This window comes from Nycticebus coucang, chromosome 11 (genome assembly GCF_027406575.1).
Source record: "Nycticebus coucang isolate mNycCou1 chromosome 11, mNycCou1.pri, whole genome shotgun sequence".
NCBI lineage: Eukaryota > Metazoa > Chordata > Mammalia > Primates > Lorisidae > Nycticebus > Nycticebus coucang.
Genome location: NC_069790.1, coordinates 127,707,381 through 127,724,646, shown reverse-complemented (window position 1 = coordinate 127,724,646; position 17,266 = coordinate 127,707,381). Strand labels below are relative to the sequence as shown.

The window sequence follows — 17,266 nt, the reverse complement described above, 5'->3', positions numbered from 1 at the left end:
TCTTGCATAAGACTGTAATTAGGACTCAGTCCCTAGAAGAGGCACCGGTGGCCGCTCTGTCCTTGGGAAGGAGTAGCTCCTGAGGTGGGAAGACCATCTGCTGTGGTGACCCTGGGCACCCTGTACTAGGATACACTGAGTTTCCAGCCTGAGGGTAGGGGGAGTCAGCTGCTCTACATAAATATCAAGATATTGGCTAATTAGCGGGAAGTATAGCTTGGACTTCCTGCTGCTTAGATTTCTCTTCCATTTAATTCTTCAAGTTACATTAATTGAATTTTTATGAGGAAATGTAGAAGTGTCATATAAATAAAAATGTTTCTAAGATAACAAGCAACAGTTGTGTGATAGGTACAAGCTAATTAATAGGCCTAAGAGGCAGGACCTGTGAAAGAATTATTTTACAGTTAAAAATATATTACGTTTAGGAATGACAAATTAATATCAAAGACAAAAGAGAAACCACATCCTTGCCAGAATCAAAGGAGCTCACACCATGAGCTTAGTGTCAGAACACTAAGCCATATATATGTAGATTGACCATTACAGGGTTTTCTTTGTTTTTCTAACCTTTTAAAAGATAAAAATAATTAAATCTGTTTTATTTGAATGTAAAGGAAGGACAAAACTAAAAGAACTATTGAAGTCAGTTGTGTAATTTTTTTTTTTCCGAACAAGAAATGTTAGATTCTAAACCATTCCTCCAAAATTAAAAAAATGATAGATTGTAGAAAACCCTGGTGGTGTTTTCTAAATGTTAAGTATTTCTTCTTGGAGATAGATTTATATTTTCCTGTAGCAAAACTTAGTCAACACAGTTTCAGAGAAATGAGATGTTACTGTCTAAACAGTTTTAAAATGCTGTATTTTAATTTAAAACAATAAAAGGCTGGGTGTGGTGGCTCACACCTGTAATCCTAGCGCTCTGGGAGGCCAAGGCATGTGGATGGCCTGAGCTCACAGGTTCAAGACCAACCTGAGCCAGAGCAAGACCTCATCCCTAAAAATAGCTGGGCCTTGTGGCAGGCGCCTTTGGTCCCAGCTACTAGGGAGTTTGAGGCAAGAGAATCACTTGAGTCCAAGAGTTTGAGGTTGCTGTGAGCTATGACTACACAACACTACCAAGGTGTGACAAAGTGAGACTGTCTCCAAGGAATTAAAAAATAAAATAGTAACAAAATTTCATCTCCTAAGTTCACATTTAGGATGAATATTTATTTATTTATTTATTTATTTTTAGAGACAGAGTCTCACTTTATCGCCCTCAGTAGAGTGCTGTGGTGTCACAGCTCATAGCAACTTTCAACTCCTGGGCTTAGGCGATTCTCTTGCCTTAGCCTCCCAAGTAGCTGGGACTATAGGCGCCCGCCACGATGCCTGGCTATTTTTTTGTTGCAGTTTGGCCAGGGCCAGGTTTGAACCTACCACCCTTGGTATATGGGGCTGGCGCCCTACCCACTGAGCCATAGGTGCCACCTAGGATGAAAATTTAATAGGAAAAGGTTCATGTATAAGCAGTACATCCTATGAATCACTTTTGGGGATAAAGTGAACGGGGAATTGATCTTCACTGGCCCAAATTCTGAGCTAGAAGATCAGTTCTACTTCACTGCAGGATGATGTGAGTGGTGGGGAGGCAGGTGTTTCTGAGTGTTTGACTCCCTGAATTATCCTTTACTTTCCCTTCACTCTTAATTTGTATTTGGCCAGGAAAAGAATTTTATGTTCAAAATTACTTTTCTCTGGGCTTGTCAGAATATATCGCCTTGTCATCTAGCATCAAGAGTTTCTGAAACAATTGGGAGTGTTTCTCTTTTTTTTAAGGCAGAGGCTCTCTCCGCTACCCAGGCTAGAGTACTGTGGTGTTAGCCTACCTCGCAGCAACTGAAACTCTCTTCTATTTTTAGTAGGGATGGCGTTTTCCCTCTTGCTTGGGCTGGTTTGGAACTCCCGAGCTCAAGGGATCCTCCCACCTGGATTTACAGGCCATTGGGCCCAGCCCATTTGGGTCATTTTAGTGACAGAAATACCCCTGAACAGCTCTGGTATTTAGTTTGTCTGGCAGAACACTGTTTGCAGCTCGGGGGCAGGGGAGGGTAGGGGAGCATTCTCAGCACCTGTTCAACACAGACTCACCCTTTAAATGAAGCCCCAGGCTCTGGGATAGGGGTGCCTGAGGGAGCCCCTGAAGCAGCCCCCAGAAGGTCACCTTGAGAGGGACAGAACCACAGAGATGGCCAGGCTCAACACCACATCATGGTTGTCATGGCTATGGCTTCAGACCAGGCATTCCTTAGAGATTGCTGAATTAGTATCCTGAAGGCTCAACAGTGGAGTAGCCAGTCCACAAGCCCCGAGGAAGGATAGGGAAGAATATGTACCTTAGCCCCGCCCCCCCCGCCCTGCAACCTGAAGGCCAGGTGGACATGGTTGGACAGAGGGTGTGTGCTGTGTACCAACGAGTCAGCACTAATGAAATGAGAGAAACTTAGAGATTGTCATGAACCAGGGAGGGAGAAACATTTGATGGAGTGAGTCTTTTGCTTCCATTGACCCAGCATTCCCCATACAAGCTGCTGCAGGGTCCCTTCCGAGGAAGGCCCATAGGTCCAAGGAGCTCCCTGTGGAAACCCTTAGCCAGGGCTGTATGTGTCCTGGATTTGTGATGTTCATGCTGAATGCTCTGTGTGGGTGCATATGTGTTCACACGTGTGTGCTTGTGTGCACATGGTGTGTGTGCATATGTTCTCACATGTACATGTGTGCTTGCGTGCACCTGTGTGCATGTGTGCGTGCATGTGCTCACGTGTGTGCTTGTGTACACATCTGTGCATGTGTGTGTGCATGTGCTCACATCTGTGATTGTGTGCATATGTGTTCACATGTGCATGTATGCTTGTATGCACCTCTGTGCATGTGTGTGTATGTGCTCGTGTGTGTGTGCATATGTTCTCACATGTACATGTGTGCTTGTGTGCACCTGTGTGCATGTGTGTGTGCATGTGCTCACGTGTGTGCGCTTGTGTACACATCTGTGCATGCATGCTTGTATATACATCTGTGCATGTGCTCACATCTGTGATTGTGTGCATATGTGTTCACATGTGCACGTATGCTTGTATGCACCTCTGTGCATGTGTGTGTATGTGCTCGTGTGTGCGTGCATATGTTCTCACATGTACATGTGTGCTTGCGTGCACCTGTGTGCATGTGTGCGTGCATGTGCTCATGTGTGTGCTTGTGTACACATCTGTGCATGCATGCTTGTGTATACATCTGTGCATGTGTGTGTGCATGTGCTCACCTCTGTGATTGTGTGCATGTGTTCACATGTGCATGTATGCTTGCATGCACCTCTGTGCATGTGTGTGTATGTGCTCGTGTGTGCGTGTATGCACCTATGTGCATTTCCTCTGCTAGCACTTCCCTGATCAGTGCTCCTTCACATACATCACAATTTTTCTTCTACTGAAATGCTTCCAAATACCCACAGATTGTATGTTGTGTGTTTCTGTTACTGTACATTTCTCATGGTCTCTAAATGCAATGACATCAAATCTAGACATCATACAATGCAATGTAAATAATGCAATAAAACTCAGGGTTAAAAAAACCAAGAACAACAAAAATAGGATATTTTAACCAAAAAACAAGGTCTGGAAACAAGTGATTTTCTCTTCTCTTCTCCCCTCTCCCTACCTCTCTCTCTCTTTCCTTTCCGTTGCCCTGGCTAGAGTGCCATAGTATCAGCTTAGCTCACAGCAACCTCAAACTTCTGGGGGCTCAAGCAATCCTCCTCTTTCCGTGTCCTGAGCTAGGACCATAGGTGCCTACCTGAACTTCCGGCTAGTTCTTGTGTTTGTAGTAGAGATGGGGTCTCGCTCTTGCTCAGGCTTCTTTTGAACTCCTGAGCTCAAGCAGTCCTCCTGCCTTGACTTCCTAGAGTGCTGGGATTACAGGCATGAGCCACTGTGCCTGGTCTCTTCTGTTTTTGAACAGGGTCTTGTGTGATCATAAACCTCTAAACTCCTGGGCTCTGGTGATCTCCTACCACGGCCTCCTAAGTAGCTGGGACCATAGGTGTCACTATAACCGTGCCCGTTTCTGTTTTAAAAAAATTTTTTTTAGAGACAGGGCTGGTACACATTTAAAGCTAGCCTGCTGTCACTGTAGGCCAAATACAGCTGTGGACAGCACACAAACCAATGAGAGAATGAGTCCCAGTAAAACTAGATGGTGGCCACACCTTGCAGTCCCAGCTCTTCAGGAGGCTGAGGTGGGAGCGTTGGAGCCCAGGGCTACGTGTGTGTGGCGCTGCCTGTGCATAGCCACAGAGTGAAACCCTGTCTCTAAGGAGGGTGGGTGCAGAAGTTGGCTGAGTTCTCAGGGCCCTATTGCCGAACCTCTTTCCTGAGGACTGATGAGGGAGACGCCTGCTGGGTGGGAGCAATGGTTATTCCCTGGTACTTTCTGCTCTATCAGTGTTTCTCAAACTTGAGGAATATAGAGGCCTTTTTAAGAAGATAGAAGGCCCCATGACATCTGTAGATGTAGAGCTGCGATAAGTCTCTGGTGACAGCATCACAAGGTATGAGCAGAGTTGTCTTCTGGTGATGACAAAAGTGATCACAGACAAATATGGCTATATGGTGATTGTCCAGAGTATCTTTTTATTAAAAATAATTAACAGAAAACAAAGTGTATAAAACATGTAAATTCTAGATATAGGTCCTCAGATTTGTAAAGTTATTCTGGTTGCTGGGGGCAGGGCCAGCCTGCTTCTGAGGTGCCTGTTCACCCTGACACACTGCCCTGGCCCCCGGCACGTTTAATGTCTTCCCCCTCCCCAGGGCTATGCTTGTTGGGCCTCCCCCTGCTGGGTTCTGGAACCTGCACTTTGGGGGTACATGACCCACACCCACAGGCTGCACCATAGTCTGTAGCATCTTCATAGCATTGGGCTTCTTCCTGGGGGAACTTAGGTGGATCAGCTGTTTGGAGTTGGCATCTGGCCAGGTTCTGTTCTGCTGAGGAGCGCTGTGGTGAAGGCCAGAGGACTCGCTCCTGACTCTCAGACATCAAGGTGTTGAATTTGTGGTCCGTCATTAGTGAGAGGAGAGAGAAAGGCAGAGGTGCAGAGTTGGGGGACTAAGCTGCTCCTTGCACCGTCTTTCCTTGCTGTCTGCTTTTTTTCAGGAGACTGGTCTTTGGATAAAGGGTTGGTGTGATGCTGCAGTGTCCTGACTCCATCCAGGGCTGGCTGTGGGGTTGCACAGAGCTGGCTCCCTAGTTCTGTCTGTGGGCCTGTCCCTCCAGGTGGCATCATTCTCCCTTTTGTCCCTCCATGGAGGTTTCAAGTCACTGTTGACGCTTCTGTTCTTCAATCCCAATACCTGTTTTGGGACCTGCGTGGCAGGCTCTATTTTGCTGAGAAGCAATTACTAAGGCTTCATCCTGTGGCAGGTGTTTGCCCTGCCCTGCCACCCTGGGTCTGCCTGGAGCCCTGTGACTTCTGTCCTGTCCCTTGGACGGTGGGTTGGAGACAGGTCTGGGCTCCTGTGGGCAGCACGGCAGCTGTTCCTGTACCTTTCTCCATGGGTCTGCCCCTTACTCGCTTTCTTTCTTACACAGGTTCCTCAGTCTTTTTGTTTCTGTTATTGACAAGGACTTTTCTCTATTGCCTTATTTGTCATTTTGGTCAGATTTTTGGGAGGAGATGGAGTAAATACTTATCCTTCTTGAAGTCCTTTTTTTCTAATTGAAGAGGAATAATAAACTACTTTGTGTCTTTAAACTTTTACCATGAAACGTTTTCTGCATACTGAAGGGTAGGACTGAGGTCATGGGTCTCTGTGCACCCACAAGTTTCATTCTTTGCTGCCCCAGGCCTGGCCTGATCTCGTCCCTTGTTTTAGAACAAATCTGAGACTTCATGTGATTTCAGCTCTGAATACTTTAGCAGTATTGCTAAAAGATAAGGATTCTTTTTAAAGACATGATCATGCTGTTATCACAGCTAAAAAAAAATGGACACCGATTCCTAAAGTCATTCATGGTTTTTTCCTGTTTGGTTTGAATCTGTATTTAACTAAGGCCCACATGTTGTGACTGGCTGATTGCTTATGAGTTTACTCTACAGCCATCTTTCTTTTTCTGGTCTTTCTGTGTTTTGTTTTGTTGGAGCCAAATTATTCCATGAGTCTGAATTTTACAGAACCCTTCCTTTGATGCCTTTAGTGTGTTTCTCTGCCTTTTGCCTGTAAATTTTAGTTAAATGTGGAGGGGTGAACAGGCTCTTTTCTTATGGTTTGTAGTGTGAAATCACTTCCTGCCTACATTGTGTTCTCCCAGGGGGCACACATGGCATCTCTTTTTGTTGTGTTAGCAGCCTCTTGACAGTGTGGCCTGAATCAGCTTGTTACAGGTAGAACCAGTTTGTTGTGGTATCAGTGCATTATAGTAATAGTACTTAGGGGTTCCTGAGAGTGGCGTGTGTGGGCCACGGCCAGTCCAAATGCCTGCCGTGGTCACTGGTGTGCAGCCCTCCCTGCATGGCCAGCTGACTCTGAGGCCCTGCTGTGCCAGAAGCCCTGCGTAGGGCAGCGGGTGAGGCGCAATGTGTTCAGTGCTGTTCTCTTTAGAGTCTCTGAGATCCAGAAATCTATTTGTCAGTGATACTTCTGTAGCATGGAGGAGTGTCTGTTGTTAAGTGTGAATCCCCAAAGTGCTAGTATATAAAGCAAATATTGATGTAAAGGGAACCGATTTAAGATTTTTAAGCCTTTTTCCCTTCCTACTTATAGAGCCTTTTAGAAGATCCTTACCCGATGGTCCGTTCCACAGGGATCCTTGGTGTTTGTAAAATAACCTCCAAGTACTGGGAAATGGTGCCTCCAACCATTCTCATTGACCTCCTGAAGAAGGTGACGGAGGAGCTGGTGCTCGATTCAAGTTCAGCAGATGTCCGTTGTTCTGTCTTTAAGGTGAGAGTTTTAAAAGTATATAAGCGATACTTACCGTAGTTAGAAAATAAAGAGAAGGGAAAAGGTAGAAGTCACCCGTAACCCTATTCCACAGGGATAACTATTGACATTTTTGTTGTATATCCAAAGTGAGGCTTTTAAAAACCAAAAGGACAGTGTTTTCAACAATAAAAAAATGGCTACTTTAAAAGAACAGTTTTTAGCACATAGAGGGAGGGTCCCAGCACATTAGATTTATCCTCTTTGTCTCTGCAATGCTTTGGAGAAGTATGGCACGTGTGTGAATTGGCTCACAGTCTGTGGGCACAAAACGACACCGTGTGGCTGTGAGCCAGGGCACAGCCCCATCAGTGGTGCCAGCTCTGGTGGTGCCAGTCACTAGGGATCTTGGAAGACATGCAGGGGCCAGGCCTGCCCTGCTCCAGGGCCGGGCCTCAGTGTGCCCCACACTTAGCTGTCACTGCACTACCATGCTCAGCTGGTGCTTTTCCCACTTCAAGGAGGCTCTTCAAGGAGGCTCTTGTTATCTTCACAGATAGTAAGTGTTTAAAAACCCTTACTGTGCGGTTCTATTCCAAGTGCTTTGTATAGATCCTTGTGTGTTTGGGAAGGATACACTTTCGTGGCATGTTGTATGTACTTTTAATAACTTGAATTATTCAGATATTCTGCCCCTGCTCACCCCCAATCCACCCTGCGGTGTCTTACAGGTCCCTTATGCCAACAAAGCATGTCTAGCAAGGTTAATTTACCATGGTATCTCACTGTTCTTCTTTTGCTCTCTGAGCAGAATTTGAGCCTATGCTGTTTCTTGTCTGTTGGGACAGTATTGCAAACCCTCATTCCCTCCACTCCCCTGTTTCTGGTGGGACCCTCTTGTTCTTTTTTTTTTTTTATTTTTTGTAGAGACAGTCTCACTTTACTGCCCTCGGTAGAGTGCCGTGGCGTCACACGGCTCACAGCAACCTCCAGCTCTTGGGCTTATGTGATTCTCTTGCCTCAGCCTCCCGAGCAGCTGGGACTACAGGCGCCCGCTACAACGCCCGGCTAGACCCTCTTGTTCTTTAGATGTCACCTGAGGGCAGGACTCTCAGGGACCTCCCTGCCCCTTGCCCTATGATGGCTTAGCCTGGGGTTTCTGGCTGTGGCTCTGGCTGTATCTGTGTGGCCGGACTCAGGTGATAGACTGAGACTACCTGGCAGGTGGCTCTGGCGTGGAGATTGTTTGTGGCTTGTGATGAGGGTGTGCCCAATGCTGCTGTGATGTGGCCCATGAAATGACTCAGGCTGGGCTGAGGGGCAGGGCTCTTCCTGCATGTTGATCCCCAATGTGGCAGCCAAGGGTGTGGAGTGTGGGGATGGCCTCAACCAAGGTGGATGGGTGTTGACGTTGAGGGCGCAGGTGAGCCAGTCACCTCTGACTGTCCTTGGGCACAGTGCTTAAGAAAAGGAACGGATGCTATTTAAAAAAAAAATGTTATTCATAAAAATACACTTTCGTGGCATGTTGTATGTACTTTTAATAAGAATCTATAAAAATATTCTTTCTCCTAATCACTGGGAAGAGAAGGAGGGGCAGGAGTGGGATCTGGGGCTGGTGCTGGCAGGAATTCTGCCTGCCAGCCTGGGCACTACGTGTCAGGCTGAGGGTGCAGGTTGAACTGCTCCTCGAGTTGTTGGGCAGTGTCAGTATCCATCAGGAAATACAGAGCATTCGTGCACTGTTAAAAAGATAAAAATGCCTAGGAGCGTTGCCTATCCCTGTGGTCCCAGCACTGGGCAGCTGACACAGGAGGACGCTGGAGCCCAGGTTCCGGGCTGTAGAAGGCTTGACGGCATCATCTCATTCCCACCTGGGTGACAGTGATACTCTATCTCTAATCGTAGAAAATGGAATCTTGGATGTGGTGTCTTTGGAGATGGCACTGCCAGTAGGTGCTCTGTTTCTGTGGTTGAAATTGCACTGGGTTGTCAGAGGTCTGCTCTCAGAGGAGCGTGTTTGAGAGAACATTGTTTCTGGAGGCCTGTTAGTCTCACGAGTCCTGGTAAAGGTGGAGCTGAGCATTTCCATGCCTGACCCTTTGTTAGGTGTTCTTGCTGTGAGCTGTTCATCTTCCTGTCTCTCATAGTGCCTGCCGATGGTTCTGGACAACAGGCTGAGCCACCCACTGCTGGAGCAGCTCCTGCCTACCCTTGGGTACAGTCTCCATGACAACTCAGAGAAGGTGCGGGTGGCCTTCGTGGACATGCTGCTAAAGATCAAGGCTGTGCGGGCTGCCAAGGTGAGCAGTGGAGGGATGGGTAGGGCAGGTTGGGGGCACGTGTTGGCAGCTCTGCTTCTCAGGAAACAAGGCAGTTCTCACATGAGATGGCTATGTTTGACCAATTGCATGTGTCTTAATATTTTATTTTGTGCTTTTCATTGAATGTTCTAGGAATATTTTCAATATGTGTTTTCTTTGTAAAAATATTGATGTAACAACCCCACCTTGCATTATATTTTTATCATGTGAAAAGTTTGTATTGAACTATTTGTGTAATATTTAAATATCTGGCACCCAGTAAGCACTGAATTATTGGTTGGAAAATTGTTAATTATGATTCTTTCCCCTTTACAGAAGCAAAGAGGAGGGGCTCATGGCATCATAGACATGTACTTGGTGGCAGGGGGAGGGGCTCTCTTACTATAGATGTGCATTTTGGCATTTTATAAATTATTGAAGTGATCTGTTTTAGCTCTAGGTCTATTTAACTTTTGGTTAAAAATGTTGGTAATACCACAGCACTCTACCTGAGGGCCGTACAGTGAGACTCTGTCTCTACAAAAAAAAAAAAAAAAAAAAAAGAAGTAAAAATGTTGGTAATAGGGCGGCGCCTGTGGCTCAGTCGGTAAGGCGCCGGCCCCATATACCAAGGGTGACGGGTTCAAACCCGGCCCCGGACAAACTGCAACCAAAAAATAGCCGGGCGTTGTGGCGGGCGCCTGTAGTCCCAGCTACACGGGAGGCTGAGGCAAGAGAATCGCTTAAGCCCAGGAGTTGGAGGTTGCTGTGAGCTGTGTGAGGCCACGGCACTCTACTGAGGGCCATAAAGTGAGACTCTGTCTCTACAAAAAAAAAAAAAAAAAAAAAAATGTTGGTAATAATGTTCTTGTATTTGTTACTACTTGGACCACTGTGAAGTTCTTTCTTTCCAGGTATTCCTCAGAAATTTACTTTAAAATGTGTACAGGATTTAGGAGCATCCTGGCATGTCCTTGAGTATAGACACATTTGTGTGTTAGTAAGAGAAATGGTGAAGAAAGCAGATATTTGTGGGGCATGCGTAGAAACACCTCCATGATATGAGCATCACGGCACAATGTGGGGTGTTTGCAGAGAGCTGCTGGCTACGTGGAGTTGGGGGCACATGTGCATGCCCATGTCTCATACCCAGGTCACTGGTGCCTGGAAGAGAACTACTTTGTAGCAAGTAAGTGCCCAAGGTGAGGGGTCCAAAGTTAAGGACAGGAATGATGACACATGTCACTGCATGGTAGATGTTGCTTTGTGCTGCTGCATTTTGATCTAGAGAATTTTGTTTTTGTTTTCATGCTGGTCTTGCTGTGTTGCCCTGACTGGAGAGCAGAGGCGTCATCACAGCTCTCTGCAGCCTCAGCTCCTGCCTCAGGTGGTCTTCCTGCTTTGGCCTCCCTGAGTGCTGAGTCTTCCCGGGTGCAGTACACCTGGCCCTAAGTTTTTCTGTTAGAAAAAAACCCAGAGATTTTTTGAGTGATTTATGTTGTAGTATGAACACCTGATGTTAAACCCACTTGCATTTCTTTCATGCTTCTGTTGAGTATCATCAACTGTGTGTGTGGCCCATGTCTGGACTGTGCTTACTGTGCCCATGACTTCCACAATCTTACAGTGCACGTCTCCAACTTCCTTTTCTTCCAAAACTCTTTGGGTATTTTAGATCCTTTGCCTTCCATGTAAGTTTTAGAAGCTGCATGTCAATTTCAATAAAACAGCTGCTGGTGCAATTTTGATGTTGTTTTCTTTTTTTTAAAGACAAGGTCTCACTTTGTCACCCTCGGTAGAGAGCTGAGGCATCATAGCTCACAGCAACCTTCAACCCCTGGGCTTCAGCGATTCTCTTGCCTCAGCCTCCTGAGTAGCTAGGACTACAGGTGCCTGCCACAATGCCTGGCTTTTTTGTTGCAGCAATTGTAATTGCTAGGTTTTTTTTTTTTGTTTGTTTGTTACTGCCAGGGCCGGGTTCAAACCTGCCACCCTTGGTATATGGGTCCGGTGCCCTACCCACTGAGCCACATGCGTCGCCCTGATGGTTTTTTTTTTAACAATCTAATAAAACTAGTTTTAATGTTTGTTTTAGTGTTGTGTTAGGAGTATAATTCTGTTTGCTGAGGATTGCTGAGGTCACAGCTGGTAAGGAAATGGTGACGGTAGTAGTTTCTAATTTAGTAATGGGGTCTACCTAGGAGAATAGGGGCAGTGCCAAGTAAGCCCTGGGCTAAGTACAGTGGGCCAGGGGATGTCTCTCACCCTTTGGTGTCTTCTGTTTTATTTCATTTCACTTTATTCCATCCTTCCTCCTCCCCTGTCATTCTCACTAGGTTGCCCCTGTTGACCTTAAACTCTTGAGTGCAAATGATTCTCCTGCTCTGGCCTCCCCAATAGCTGACACTGCAGGTGCGCCCCACCCCCCAGCCGCATGTCTCCCTTTTCCAAAATGTAGAATAAGAAGGAATACTTCCCGACTTTATTCTATGAAGCAAATATCACCTTGATCCCCAAACCAGGAAAGGACCCAACAAAGAAAGAAAACTATAGAGGGTGGAGCAAGATGGCAGCCGAGTAACAGCTTCCTTGCATCTGGGCACCGTGAGTCTGGGGATATAGGACTCCAGGCATCTCTGGCTGGTGGGATCTGCCTATCATCACCCCTGAGAGGATACAGGGAGTCAGAGAGAGACTTCTGGACCCCAAGAGGAGGACTAAAACAGTGGAAAACCGGCAAGTGGTCGCGTGTGTTCAATCCGCCTAAACCCGCCCGCAACTGTAAGTTCAGTAGCAGCGAGACTGCAAACCAGAAAGGCCTTACCTGTGAACTGTTTTGGTGTCTTTGGACTTGGCACTCAGCTGAACTGCCTTGGGGAGAGCCTGAGCGGGAGTGCGGAGAACTTTGGCGGTTGTCTAGGGCCCCAGTCTGAGCCGCTGAGCCAGACGGAGCTAATAGAGTTTGGCTCTGGGTCACAGGCAGACATTGTGAGCGATCTGCCCTGGCAAGCTCCGCCCTCAGGGTCGCAGAGCTGGAATTGGGTGGGAGCTGGTAACCCAGCGACCAAGTAGCCTAAGGGCGGGGTCTGAGCCGCCTTGCAGCCCTAACCCTCGGGGGCAGAGGGAGACCAGTTTTGACACACAGGGTAAGTGGATAGCCACTTCAGCAGTGATTCCAGCAACAAGCACTTCCCTGAGAAAGCTTCTGCTCAGTAAGTGAACAAGTTCAAAGTGCCTTTTAAGTGGGCTGAAGAGAGATTTAGGGTGTCTACCTGCTGGGGTTCGAGAAACTAGCAGCCTCCAGTCGTATCAGAACTGTGATTAACATCTCATACCCCAGAAGACCACGTGTTGCCCAGACAATATTCAATTCCATATACATACTGCTTTGTTTTTGGTTGCGTGTGTGTTTTTTTTTTTGTTTCTTTGGTTTTTTTTTTTGGTTTGGTTGTTTTTTTTTGTTTATTTTGACGTTCTAGATTGTTGTTTTGTTTTTTAAGTTCAACCTTTTCCATACAGATCCTTTTTCTTTCTCAATTTTTCTAGTTTAATTATAATTTCCCATTGCTGCCTATTTCAATAATCAGAACTTCATTTTTGTTAGTGTTTCTACCACTATTATTTGGTTTTTCCAGCCAATTTTATCCCGTAAAGTTTTCTGTTTCCTTGTTTTGGTTTGATTTATAGCATTTTTGTCTTTCCTCTCTACTTGGTGGAGGTGGGGTACTGTGTCTGATGAGGTTAGCAAAGAGCGGCTGACCTCAAGGGAACCACCCCACTTGGCACCCCCAGAAGGTGTTTTTTTTTTTTTTTAAGGTTGTATCAAAGTACCCTACTGTACACCTATATTGCTCTGTCTTCCTCTTTCTGTGCCTCTCTTCTTTTTGTCAATATTCCTTTCACCCAACCACTCTCCTTTCTCTATTTTTCTTTTTTTTTCATTTTTTTTTTTTCTTTTCTTATCACTCGGTCCTCATTTCTTTCATCGCTTTTTTGCTCTTAAACCTTCTCACCCTTCTGGTCCTGTTACCCTTAGTCCACAGGCACAAGAACTTAAAGAGCAAGAGGAATTGAAAGGAAAATTAGGGCAAGTAAACAGATAAAAGAAATCACCCATGAGGAAGAATCAGCAGAAAACTCCAGGCAACATGAAGAACCAGTCCAGAACTACCCCGCCAAGGGACCATGAGGTAGCTACTGCAGAGGATTCCACCTATACAGAAATGTTAGGAATGACAGAAAGGGAATTTAGAATACACATGTTGAAAACAATGAAGGAAATGATGGAAACAATGAAGGAAACTGTTAATAAAGTGGAAAATAACCAAAAGGAAATTCAAAAACAGAATCAAATAAGAGATGAACGATATGAAGAATATAAAAAGGATATAGCAGAGCTGAAGGAAATGAAACAGTCAATCAGGGAACTTAAAGATGCAATGGAAAGTATCAACAACAGGTTAGACCATGCAGAAGAAAGAATTTCAGAGGTAGAAGACAAAGTTTTTGAGATAACTCAGATAGTAAAAGAGGCAGAAAAGAAGAGAGAGAAAGCAGAACGTTCACTGTCAGAATTATGGGACTTTATGAAGCGTTCCAACATACGAGTTATAGGAATTCCAGAAGGGGAAGAAGAATGCCCCAGAGGAATGGAAGCCATACTAGAGAATATTATAAAAGAAAATTTCCCAAATATCACCAAAGATTCTGACACACTGCTTTCAGAGGTATATCGGACCCCAGGTCGCCTCAACTCTAACCGAGCTTCTCCAAGACACATTGTGATGAACCTGTCCAAAGTGAAGACCAAAGAAAAGATTCTGCAAGCTGCCAGGAGTAAGCGCCAGTTGACCTACAGGGGCAAATCCATCAGAGTGACCGCAGACTTCTCTAATGAAACTTTCCAAGCAAGAAGACAATGGTCATCTACCTTTAATCTACTTAAACAGAACAATTTTCAGCCCAGAATTCTGTACCCTGCTAAGCTAAGCTTAAAAATTGACCGAGAAATCAAATCATTTACGGATATACAAACATTGAGGAAATTCGCCACAACAAGACCAGCTCTACAGGAAATACTTCAACCTGTTCTGCACACTGACCACCACAATGGATCAGCATCAAAGTAAGAACTCAGAAATGAAAGGACAGAACCTAACCTCCACACTGATGCAAAAGATAAAACTAAGCAATGGACTCTCACAAAATAAGATGAATAGAATACTACCACACTTGTCAATTATCTCAATAAATGTTAATGGCTTGAATTCCCCACTGAAGAGACATAGATTGGTTCACTGGATTAAAAAACACAAGCCATCCATTTGCTGTCTGCAAGAAACACACCTGGCTTCAAAAGACAAATTAAAGCTCCGAGTCAAGGGTTGGAAGACAATTTTTCAGGCAAATGGAATTCAGAAGAAAAGAGGAGTTGCAATCTTATTTTCAGACACATGTGGATTTAAAGCAACTAAAGTCAAAAAAGACAAAGATGGTCACTTTATATTGGTCAAGGGAAAAATACAACAAGAAGACATTTCAATTCTAAATATTTATGCACCCAATTTAAATGCTCCCAGATTCTTGAAGCAGACCTTACTCATTCTGAGCAATATGATATCTGATAATACCATCATAACAGGGGACTTTAACACTCCTCTTACAGAGCTGGACAGATCCTCTAAACAGAAATTAAACAAGGATATAAAAGACTTAAATGAGACCCTAGAACAACTGTGCTTGACAGACGCATATAGAACACTCCACCCCAAAGATAAAGAATATACATTCTTCTCATCACCCCATGGAACATTCTCCAAAATTGATCATATCCTGGGACACAAAACAAATATCAACAGAATCAAAAGAATTGAAATTTTACCTTGTATCTTCTCAGACCATAAGGCACTAAAGGTGGAACTCAACTCTAACAAAAATGCTCGACCCCACCCAAAGGCATGGAAATTAAACAATCTTCTGTTGAATAACAGATGGGTGCAGGAAGAAATAAAACAGGAAATCATTAACTTCCTTGAGCATAACAACAATGAAGACACAAGCTACCAAAACCTGTGGGATACTGCAAAAGCAGTTTTGAGAGGAAAATTCATCGCTTTAGATGCCTACATTCGAAAAACTGAAAGAGAGCACATCAGCAATCTCACAAGAGATCTTATGGAATTGGAAAAAGAAGAACAATCTAAGCCTAAACTCAGTAGAAGAAAAGAAATATCCAAAATCAAATCAGAGATCAATGAAATTGAAAACAAAAGAATCATTCAGAAAATTAATGAAACAAGGAGTTGGTTTTTTGAAAAAATAAATAAAATAGATAAACCATTGGCCAGACTAACAAGGAATAGAAAAGTAAAATCTCTAGTAACCTCAATCAGAAATGATAAAGGGGAAATAACAACTGATCCCACAGAGATACAAGAGATCATCTCTGAATACTACCAGAAACTCTATGCCCAGAAATTTGACAATGTGAAAGAAATGGATCAATATTTGGAATCACACCCTCTCCCTAGACTCAGCCAGGAAGAAATAGAGCTCCTGAACAGACCAATTTCAAGCACTGAGATCAAAGAAACAATAAAAAAGCTTCCAACCAAAAAATGCCCTGGTCCAGATGGCTTCACTCCAGAATTCTATCAAACCTTCAAGGAAGAGCTTATTCCTGTACTGCAGAAATTATTCCAAAAAATTGAGGAAGAAGGAATCTTCCCCAACATATTCTATGAAGCAAACATCACCCTGATACCAAAACCAGGAAAAGACCCAAACAAAAAGGAGAATTTCAGACCAATCTCACTCATGAACATAGACGCAAAAATTCTCAACAAAATCCTAGCCAATAGATTACAGATTATCATCAAAAAAGTCATTCATCATGATCAAGTAGGCTTCATCCCAGGGATGCAAGGCTGGTTTAACATACGCAAGTCTATAAACGTTATCAACCATATTAACAGAGGCAAAAATAAAGATCACATGATCCTCTCAATAGATGCAGAAAAAGCATTTGATAAAATCCAGCATCCTTTTCTAATTAGAACTCTGAAGAGTATAGGCATAGGTGGCACATTTCTAAAACTGATTGAAGCTATCTGTGACAAACCCACAGCCAATATTTTACTGAATGGAGTAAAACTGAAAGCTTTTCCTCTTAAACTGGAACCAGACAAGGTTGTCCTCCATCATCTTTACTATTCAACATAGTGCTGGAAGTTCTAGCCAATACAATTAGGCAAGACAAGGAAATAAAGGGAATCCAAATGGGAGCAGAGGAGGTCAAACTCTCCCTCTTTGCTGACGACATGATCTTATACTTAGAGAACCCCAAAGACTCAACCACAAGACTCCTAGAAGTCATCAAAAAATACAGTAATGTTTCAGGATATAAAATCAATGTCCACAAGTCAGTAGCCTTTGTGTACACCAATAACAGTCAAGATGAGAAGCTAATTAAGGACACAACTCCCTTCACCATAGTCTCAAAGAAAATCAAATACCTAGGAATATACCTAACGAAGGAGGTGAAGGACCTGTATAAAGAAAACTATGAAATCCTCAGAAAGGAAATAGCAGAGGATATTAACAAATGGAAGAACATAACATGCTCATGGATGGGAAGAATCAACATTGTTAAAATGTCCATACTTCCCAAAGCAATCTACCTATTCAATGCCATTCCTATCAAAATACCAACATCATACTTTCAAGATTTGGAAAAATTGATTCTGCGTTTTGTATGGAACTGGAAAAAACCCCGTATAGCTAAGGCAGTTCTCTGTAATAAAAATAAAGCTGGGGGCATCAGCATACCAGATTTTAGTCTGTACTACAAAGCCATAGTGCTCAAGACAGCATGGTACTGGCACAAAAACAGAGACATAGACACTTGGAATCGAATGGAAAACCAAGAAATGAAACTAACATCTTACAACCACCTAATCTTTGATAAACCAAACAAGAACATACCCTGGGGGAAAGACTCCC

At 44.2% G+C, this 17,266-nt stretch overlaps 1 protein-coding gene across 2 annotated transcripts in view; it reads left to right on the top strand.

The window, feature by feature from the left end:
- Positions 1-17,266, top strand: part of NCAPG2 (non-SMC condensin II complex subunit G2) — an 83,924-nt gene that overhangs the window by 27,672 nt on the left and 38,986 nt on the right. For both annotated transcript variants that reach the window (XM_053553553.1, XM_053553552.1), the window contains 2 exons: positions 6,804-6,983; positions 9,113-9,265. In XM_053553553.1, coding sequence (XP_053409528.1) covers positions 6,804-6,983; positions 9,113-9,265 — 333 coding nt within the window. The remainder of the gene's footprint in view (positions 1-6,803; positions 6,984-9,112; positions 9,266-17,266) is intronic.